This window comes from Chlamydomonas reinhardtii (genome assembly GCF_000002595.2).
Source record: "Chlamydomonas reinhardtii strain CC-503 cw92 mt+ unplaced genomic scaffold scaffold_35, whole genome shotgun sequence".
NCBI lineage: Eukaryota > Viridiplantae > Chlorophyta > Chlorophyceae > Chlamydomonadales > Chlamydomonadaceae > Chlamydomonas > Chlamydomonas reinhardtii.
Genome location: NW_025061548.1, coordinates 23,612 through 32,450, shown reverse-complemented (window position 1 = coordinate 32,450; position 8,839 = coordinate 23,612). Strand labels below are relative to the sequence as shown.

General features: G+C 67.5%; 4 protein-coding genes across 4 annotated transcripts in view; 3 read left to right on the top strand and 1 right to left on the bottom strand.

The window, feature by feature from the left end:
• Positions 1-129: 129 nt before the first annotated feature.
• On the top strand, positions 130-888 carry CHLRE_35g759497v5 (uncharacterized protein; the record flags this gene model as incomplete). The annotated part of the gene is made up of 1 exon (XM_043073030.1): positions 130-888. A coding segment is annotated over one exon (240 nt), but the record flags the coding sequence as incomplete, so codon positions are not given.
• Positions 889-935: 47 nt separating this feature from the next.
• Positions 936-7,241, top strand: CHLRE_35g759447v5 (uncharacterized protein). The gene is made up of 7 exons (XM_043073029.1): positions 936-1,908; positions 2,271-2,948; positions 3,214-3,629; positions 3,917-4,004; positions 4,194-4,374; positions 4,830-4,943; positions 5,248-7,241. Exons 1-7 carry the CDS (start codon positions 974-976, stop codon positions 6,877-6,879), a joined length of 4,044 nt encoding a protein of 1,347 aa, XP_042914046.1. The 5' UTR covers positions 936-973; the 3' UTR covers positions 6,880-7,241.
• A 267-nt stretch (positions 7,242-7,508) lies between these two features.
• CHLRE_35g759397v5 (uncharacterized protein) lies at positions 7,509-8,485 on the bottom strand. The gene has a single exon (XM_043073028.1). The coding sequence runs from the start codon at positions 8,371-8,373 to the stop codon at positions 7,897-7,899; it is 477 nt and encodes a 158-aa protein (XP_042914045.1). The 5' UTR covers positions 8,374-8,485; the 3' UTR covers positions 7,509-7,896.
• Positions 8,486-8,825: 340 nt separating this feature from the next.
• The window catches only part of CHLRE_35g759347v5 (uncharacterized protein), a 756-nt gene continuing 742 nt past the window's right edge, over positions 8,826-8,839 (top strand). The window contains exon 1 of the mRNA XM_043073027.1: positions 8,826-8,839. This exon is cut by the window's right edge and continues 178 nt beyond it. The gene's annotated coding sequence lies outside the window, so the exon portion shown is untranslated.

The following is an 8,839-nucleotide window of genomic DNA, read 5'->3' as shown; positions in this document are numbered from 1 at the left end:
CCACCCCACACCCCTGCCGCCCACTGTGCATACCGTATGCACCACAGCCCTCGCCCCTGCCCCTGTGACCGCCCTCCCCCCGCCCCCGCCGCGCCGCCCCCCCCCCCCGCCGCCCCCACACGGCTGCAGGTCCAGCGCTTCATCCACCTGTGCCGCGCCAGTGGCGCCGCCGCCGCCTACCGCTGGAATGAGCAGAGTGTGCTGGGCATGGTCAACCACATGTTCGTGGCTCCCCACCAGCTGGCCAACCTCTCCTTCCCCTACGTGCACAAGCTGGGCCGCAGGTACAAGGAGGCGCTGCAGATGGGGGGGCTGGAGCCGGAGCCGGAGCCGGAGGCGGTGGGGAGCGTGGGTGGGGAGCGGGGGTGAGGGTGGAGAGGGGGGGGCAGGAGGAGGGGGGGGGCGAGGAGGGAGCGGAGCGGCAGGAAGAAAGGTAGGAGGAGCCGGCGAGGTCGAGCTGCCAGGCATTGCGGGTCAGGGGAGGACATGATCGGGGTGGATTGAATGCATGAGCAAGCGCCCATGCGCGGATGTCTAAAGTATTCTTGCGGCTGGAGAGACGTACAGGGGAAGGATGAACTGCTTGTTATGTGAAAGTGAAGATGTGACGCTACAGGGTGAAGGGGCTCCTCAAAAACAAAGGGTGGCGGAAGGGGCAAAAGAGGCGGTGCCGCCGGGTGCCGCCGGGCGCACGGTCCAACTTTTTTTGCGTGTGCCATGCATCAGATGCATGCTGCTGAGTATGATCAGTCAATGCATGGGCTACAGCAGGAATCCATATGGGTGACTGAATTTGCGCTAAGGTGTTCAACAAGCTTTGCTAGTGCGCTCGCTCTTGAATGCTTGGAGTAACCGACGTGCATGCCGTGCATGTAACATAAATTGATGCTCATAATGCAAAAGTACAATGACGTCGCGTACTAGCTGATGTGCCTTTCTTGATAACGCTGGCTCGACTAGCATCAGGCAGGCCATGTCCACAGCGCAAGTCAACGTCGCAAAGGCTGTTGCGGGAAGTTGGATTGATGAGCCTTGCGATGAAGATGACGAGCCTTGTGACCAGGCCAACCATGGAGGCTGGCATGCCACGGCAGCAGCGCCCGGCTCTGACCTGGCGCGGCCGCCCATTGTGCCCGCCAGGCCTTGTGCGCCCCCCGCCAAAAGGCCCTGCCCCTCCTCGCGAAGCCAGCGCTCGCTAGGGGGCTCCATGCATGTGCCCAGGAGCGGCGCTGGCTCCACCGCTGTAGGGGCGGACGAGCCGGAGCGGTCGCTAGCAGCTAGCCACGAGCTAGGGGCGGGGTCGGCTGCGGTGCTGTCTGCTGCTGCGGCCCCACCGCCCGTCACACCCGCGCCCCCGCCGCCCTCGGCAGCGGCAGCGCCAGGGCCCTCGCAGCTTTTGCCAGCGCCCTCACCGCTGCAAGCAGCCGCACCGCCACCAGGAACGGGAAGCGGCGACACGGCGCCTGAGGCTGCGGCGGCAGCGGCAGTCACGCTCCCCACCGCGGCGGCGGCGGCGGCAGTGCTGGCGAACGCAGCACGCACCTCCTCAGCGCTGACTGCGGCCCCCTCCTGCAGCCACAGCGGCAAGGCAGCTGCCACTGGGGCAGCAACAGCAACAGCAACAGCAGCAACTGTCGGCGGGGCGACAGGCACCAGCGGTCCGCCGGCGCCGGGGCCCTCCTTGGCTCCGCCCGGCTCGCACGGACGCACCAGCGCTGATGCCGCCCGGGCGCTGCCGTCACCCCCGGGGCACCACCAGCACCAGCACCAGCACCACCGGGCTGCGGCGGTCGGCTCGACTGCGGCGTCGCTGCAGTCGCTCATGTCGTCTGGCAGCATGGACATGTCATGGATGACGTCGGGGCACGGCGCGGCAGCAGCGGCGGCGTGGCGGGAGCGAGGCAGCAGGTTGGTCGGCACGTGCCGGTTTGAATCTTCTGTGCGGGGCAGATGAGGGAATAAAAGGGAAGGGAACATGCGGGGCATCGGAGTATACAGGCGGAACAAGGGGAGAACGTGTGGTGGATGTGTCTCTCTCTGCTGTGCGAGTGTCCTGCTGGGTCCTTTACCCGTGGGTAACCCGGCTCGACCGGAGTTCGTCAGGCAAGAACGCGCCTCTGTCCGCTGCCGTTATGAAATGTCAATCCGCCAGCCCGTATGTCTCGTCATTTGCTGATGGAGTGACGGATGACGGCCCATTGGCAACTTCTTCGCGCTGACGCTGCATTCCCCGACCATCCCTGCCTCCCGCGCTTCATACCGCGCTGCAGCAAGGGCCGCTGCCGCTGCTCCGAGCTCCTGAGGCACTACGGGCTGGCGCCAGCGCCGGCGCCCAAGTCGGAAGCAGGGACCGCACCCGCCGCGGCGGCGATACCTCAATGGACGCTGTCAGGGCTGCCAGCGGCGGCCGGGGCGGCGGCGCCGGTGTGCCGCTACGACGACCGTCCCGACCGGCGGCCCCGTGGCCGACCCATGAGCCGTGAGGAGGCGGCGCAGCTGTTTGGCGCAGTCAGCGGCGCCGCCGGCGGTAGTGCTGGCGGCGCCGCCACCGCCTCCATGCCGCCGCCGCGGACTGCTACAGCAGCAGCAGCGGCTGCGGCTGCGGCAGGGGTGGCTGGTGGCGGGGGCGGCGGAACGTTTGTGAGCAACAAGTGTTGGGCCAGGTTGAGGAAGTGGGTCCTGGGGCTGGCGGGCGGTGGCGGTGATCCGGCTGGGCCGGCGGCGGGACTCACGGCAGAAGGCGGCAGTGACGGTCGTGCGGCTGATGCTGCTGCCGCGGGCGGTGTCGCTGCTGCTGCAGCTGGTGGTGGTGGTGGTGGTGGTGGTGGTGGTGGTGTTGGGGGTGCTGGTGGTGATGGAGCTGCTGCCCCTGTGGGTGCAGCTGAGGAAGGAGTGGAGGTGGACGACCTGGGGCTGGGTCTGGACGACTTGCCGCAAGGCCAGAACAGGTGAGGGTGCACGCGCTGGTCTGGGGGCGTCTGGGGCCCATGCCGCATTCGCGTCATTGCACCGATACCTCGCTCTTTTACTCTGTACGTAGCACACGACGGCGGCCTTGGCAGCGGCCACTCCATCCAGCTGCTCCCCAAGCAGTGGCACACTGCCAGCTGCTTGACCCGCTCACGTTCCCACACTCGCTGCATGCCGCGCCTGAGCCCTAGCGTGTCGTGCGGCCGTGCACACGTGCGTGCGGCCGCACCCCTACCCCTGCAGGTCCTGCCACTGCGCCGAGATCTGGCGGCGGTACGGCCCCGCGGGCGCGCCCTACACCTGCTGCGCGCCCTCAGCGGCCGGCGGCGGCGGCGGCTGCAGCGGCCTGGTGGCGGTGACGCCGAAGATGGTCACGGACCTCTTCCCGAACGCAACACGGCCGCCGCCGCGCTTCAGCCTGATGGTGACGGACAAGTGTCAGGTGGTGATGAGGATGAAGGCCCCCGGCGGCCCGGTGGCGACGACGGCGGCGGCGGTGTCCGCTGGCACTGCGCGGCGGCCGGCGGTGACGCTGCTGCGGCTGGTGGGCGCCATGCATGCAGCGGTGCCGCCGGCGGCGCTACCCATGGCGGCGCCGGCGGCGGGCGGTGCTGCGCAGCCGGCGGTGGCCATTCCGTGGCAGCACTTCAAAAGCCCGGGTGCGTCGGCCTTTGATTGTGTCGTGCGCTGCGTGTCGCGTGCCGTGGGCGCTGCGTGGTCCGACACCGCATGGTTGCCAGCGGCTGTTCAGGCGCCGTGCACACGTGCTGTTCCTGACACTCGCCCAGGACCGGTTGCTGCTGGGCTTAGGCCCACACATGCACTTAGCACACGCACTCAGCACACGCACTCAGCACACGCGCTCAAAACACACACACACACACATGCGCCCGCTTTCGTTTCATTTTTGTGACACATGCGCCCGCCCGCCCGCTGCCTCCCGCAGCCCTGCTGGAGCTGGCGCCTGGCGACGCCGTGGTGCTAGCCGCCAACACCCGCTCCGCCGACTTCCGCACACACATCCAGCCGCACAGGTGCACCACTGGCACACACGTGGCTGCGTGGCGTCGCCCATCGAAGAATGGACTGGCGTTGTCTCGCTGGCGTCGGGCCGCTTACACGCGCGCAACACCGGGTGCCGTACTTTGTGTGTCGTACCGTGATCCCAACCCCCGCCAGGCCAACTGCTTTCTGCTGCCTGCAATTGCGCCCCGCCGTCACAGGCCCGCGACTCCAAAGGTGCCGCAGCAGGGGCAGGGCACCGTGTGTGTGTTCGCCGTGGCTCGGGTCCGGCGCCTCATCCTGCCGCGATGCATTGCAGCCGCTGACGCCGGCGGAGGCGGAGGCGGAGGCGGAGGGGCTGTGGGCGGCACCGGCCGGCCTGCTGAAGACGAGGACCTGACGGTGCGTGTATCGGGCCGGCGTGTGTCAGGGAGTAACGGCGCCTGCCTGTCTGCAGACACCTGTTTGCTACTGATTGCAACTGTGCACTCAGCGCAGTGCCGCATGGAGGCCTGGAGTCCACACACCCTATACGGTACTGTTCCTGGCTACGCCTTCACTTCTTAAAACAACATGAATGTAACCCCACTCCCATGACCGAAAATTTGGGCAGTACCGTATAACCCATACTACCGTGCCTCAGACGCGGCGGGGTAGTACTCTTTTATTGTGCGCAGACCTCATATCTCAGCGCACCTGTGTTTCCTGACAGCCCATTCCCCATCTTGCAGCCTTCATCCTCTCCCGCAGTCGTCTGGCCGGGTCGTACATGCACCTGCGCGCCTTTAGTCGCAGCTCTCATTGGAACGTTGCAAACAGGCCCCTCGCTCCTCCCACCCTTTCCTCCCCTCCTGCAGTGGGTGGAGCTGCAGCCCGGAAGCTGGCAATGGGCCCACGCGCCCTGGGAGCAGCTGCAGGAGGACCTGGGCTTGTGCCCCGCCAACAGCAACAGCATCCGGCGCGGCGTGCAGGTAGGCGGTTGCAGCCGAGGGGTTACCCGATGCCAGCCCAAACAAAACCGAACCCAATGCAAAAGAGCGAGGAGAGCGTGGCCAATGCTAGACCACGGTGGCAACGCAGTGGCACTCCCCGTCGTCCCCATGGGGGGTTGGCCAGCAGCAGTAGCTGCGGGCCACAAAGGTACACGGGCAGAAGGCGGTGGGCCGCTTGGCGAGGAGGCGAGGAAAGCGTGCGTGCGGGTGGTGCGCATGCGTAGACAAGGTAAACAACATCGCACTTACCACTGTGGGACCCGTTGCATCCCTGACGTCACAGACGCCGGCCGGCAAGCACTACGCGGCCGCAGTGGAGCGGCTGCTGGACACGGGGGGCGCGGCCGCCGGCGCCGCCCGCAGGCCGCAGCTGCGCAGCGACAGACGGCCGCCGCAGCAGCAGCAGCAGCAGCAGCAGCAGCAGCTGGTGGCGGCGGTGCTGCCGCCGTGCCCCGGAGGCAGGTACCTCAAGGCGCTACAGCCAGCAGGGCGGCGGCGGTGCGGCGGCGGCAGTGGTGCGGCTGCTGCTACTGCCACTGCCGCCGCCGGCTGTGCAGGTGCGGCAGCAGCAGGAGCAGCAGTAGCACCTGCACAAGCCCCCACGGAAGCCACTGCACTGGTGCACCGCCCGGACAGCACAAGTGGCCGTGGCGGCGGCCCGGCCGCGGCGGCAGCCGGAGGCCACCGCCGCACTGCCGCACCTACGGCCGCAGCGCCAGCCCAGGCGGCGTTGGCGGGGGTGGCGGGCAGCGGTGGCGGCGGTGGCGGCACCGGGCCGTCCGCGCTGCGGCTACGCAATAGGACCCTCGCCAGCGCCGGCTGGCAGTTGATAGGAGGAGGCGGAGCAGGTGGCGGTGGCACGTGCACGGCTCAGCAAGTGCCCGCTACAGCCGCAGCAGCTGCAACAGTTGCTGCAACCGCAACCGCTGCAGGTGCGGCTGTAGCAGCCGGTGGTCCGGGCGCAGCTGCGGCTGGCGTGGCGGAGGGCCGGAAACGCCGGCGGGTGAGCGGTTTGGCGGCGGCGACGACGGCGGACGCCTGGCGCTCAGGTGCGGAGGACGGGGAGCGGGGTGACACCAAACATCTGGATGAAGTTGACACCGATGAGGACGTTCTGGAGGTGATCCGCGTCAACAGCCGCGGCGGCGGCGCTGCCGGCGGCGGTGGTCATACGGGTGCCCCCGCGAGCGCGCCGCCTGGCGATGCCGGTGCGCAGCGGCAGGCTGGTGTTTGTGGCAGGCTGACCCTCCAATCCTCGGGCGCCACCGGTGTTGAGGCGGGGGCCGCGACCGGAGCCGGGGCTGGGACTGGGGGCGGCTCGCCCGCTGGCGGCGCTGGGGCTCCGCCTGGCACCGCGAGCGGGCAGCAGCGGGCTGGCGCCGCCGCCGCGGTGCAGGCGCAGGCGCAGGCGCAGGCGGGCGTCACTGGGGCCGGGGTCAGGACGGGTGGCAGTGCTGGTGGCGGTGGCGGTGCTGGTGGCGGTGCTGGTGCAGAGCTAGCTAGGGCCCGGCCAGATGCACCGTCTCCGCCGGACGCGGAGCTACAAGCGACGGGTGGTGGGTTTCACGATGGCGGGGGATCCGCGCAGGCGCCAGCGGGGCTGGGGCACGGCGCGGCGGGTGGGCCTGGGGCGGTGGCACTTCCGAGCAGCGGCGGCGGCGCAGGCACCAGCGGTGACTGCGGCGGCCGTACTGGCGACGGCCCCGTGCACGCGTTTGAGGCGGCGCTGCGCCGGCAACGGCAGAGGTGGCGGCAGGCGGCGGAGGTGCGGGTGGCGGTGGCGGAGGCGCAGCGGGATGAGGCGCGGGCGCAGGCGGCGGTTGCGGAGGCGCGGGCGCGGCGGCTGGAGGCGCAGCTGGATGAGGCGCGGGCGCAGGTGACGGCGATGCTGGCGGCGGTGGGTGCGGACATCTGACACGTGATGGCTGGAGCTGTCGTTGAAAGTGCTGCGGTAGTATAGCAGTGGCGGCGGTAGCGGCTGCAGTAGGTGGTTAGGTTGTGCACACAGCAGCACGAGTCTGCATGAGCGGTGTGGCAGCGGCAGAGGCCGCGGCGATGCAGTACTGTGCAGTGGTGTCATGAGCGTGTGAGTGCTGCATATGTCTCTCGTGTTGTCGCGGTGTGGGATTGCCGTGAGGGCCACGCGTGGCTGTGCAGGTGTGTATGATGTAGGGCGGCTGCTGGTGCTGTGGCCCCGGCTGTGTGCACCAGCCGTCCAACACACGGCATCAGCCATGCTACACAGTGCCATCTTGCAATGATGTCGCATTCAGGCATTCATCATCCATGTCCCAGTGCCACACAGCTCGCGGCCTCGCGCACACGCCCACGGCCCATGTGCCGAGCGCCCCGCCCGAGCAGTACACGGCCACGTGCCTGGCTGCCTGGCGTCGGCACACCGACCCCCGCCACCACACGACCGTACTACCACCACCAGGCAGGCAGCCAGGGCAGCCAGCCAGGGTGGCTCGCGCCATGCCCATTCCAACAGCCTCCAGGCTATTGACCTCCCATTCACCTCCCATTCACCGGTTTCGCCCGGTCAAGGGGAAGGGCTTACACCGCATGTCCAGTGCTCATGTTGACCGCGGCATCTACACTTCAGCCCCCAAGCCCCCCAAAACGTCTTCCCGCATTTTTGCGCCAAAAACGTCTACACCTGCGTAGATGCGCGGCACCCAACCGTTGGCGGTTTGTGAGCAGATTTCTACAGTGTAGATGGAGGATACGAGCACTGCGCATATCCGCATCCCATCGCCTGAGGCTGAAGGTATGCCTACCAAACTAGCCTCATGCCCTGATTGGTCACACTGCATCGAACACGCACACTGCATCGAAGCACACACCCTTTGACCCAATCACCAAGTGACGCAGCCTTCACAGAGCCCAACAACTCAACAAGTCAGCAGACGCGGTCGGTACCAGGCCACATTCAGTTCATGCCAGAGACAGCAGCAAGAGCTGCACGCCGCGAACGCCGCCAATACGCACCTGCCACCCCATGGCCGGTTGACGCAATGTAAGCCAGTGCCGCTTCCATGCTGTGCACCACCGGGTGCACGGCACGGAGGGCCTGGCAGAACCGCGCATGGGCGGCCATGTAGCTGCACAGGTGGCAGCTGTCATCGCAGTCGTCGCCCAGGCAGACGTTCGCGAGGATCACCGCCAGCGTGAGCAAGTCCCGAAGGAGGCTGTCGGAGAGCCCCACCGCCCACACCCCAAGCGCGGCCCGCACCAACGCCAGGTCGGCTGGCGACCACTGCCCCTGCTCCACTGGGACGCAGTGCGTCTTCAGCGCATACAGCAGCGCCAGCAGCAGGCCGACCCATGTCAGCTTGGCAGGCCATACGAATGTATTGTCAGCGCATTGAATCCTGTGTGGCCACAGAACATCCTCCTGCGCGTGCATTTGCGGGATCCAGTTGACCACGGACAAACCGCCGTGTCTAGGACAATGGACAATGGACGATGGACGATGGACAGTAAGAAGGCCGTAAGAAGGCGGTGAAAACCGCCGTGTCTAGGACAATGGACGATGGATGATGGACAATGGACAATGGGCAATGAGCACTGACAGTCAGGGAGAACCTGTAATGACGCGCCAATCTCATTGTCCATTCACTCACCTCTGGCGCGCTGCACCTCAAGGGGGTCGCTCGTGTCCCTGTTTGCCGCCTTCCTCCTGGCAGCGAAATCGCCGCTGCCGGCACTGCCACCTGCGGCAGGGCGCCGTCAGCAGACGCAGTCGGTACCAGGCCACATTCAGTTCATGCCAGAGACAGCGGCAAGAGCTGCACGCCGCGAACGCCGCCAATACGCACCTGCCACCGCCCACTTGGTCTCTTCCGGAGCGTATCCCTTCTTCTCCTTGGGGC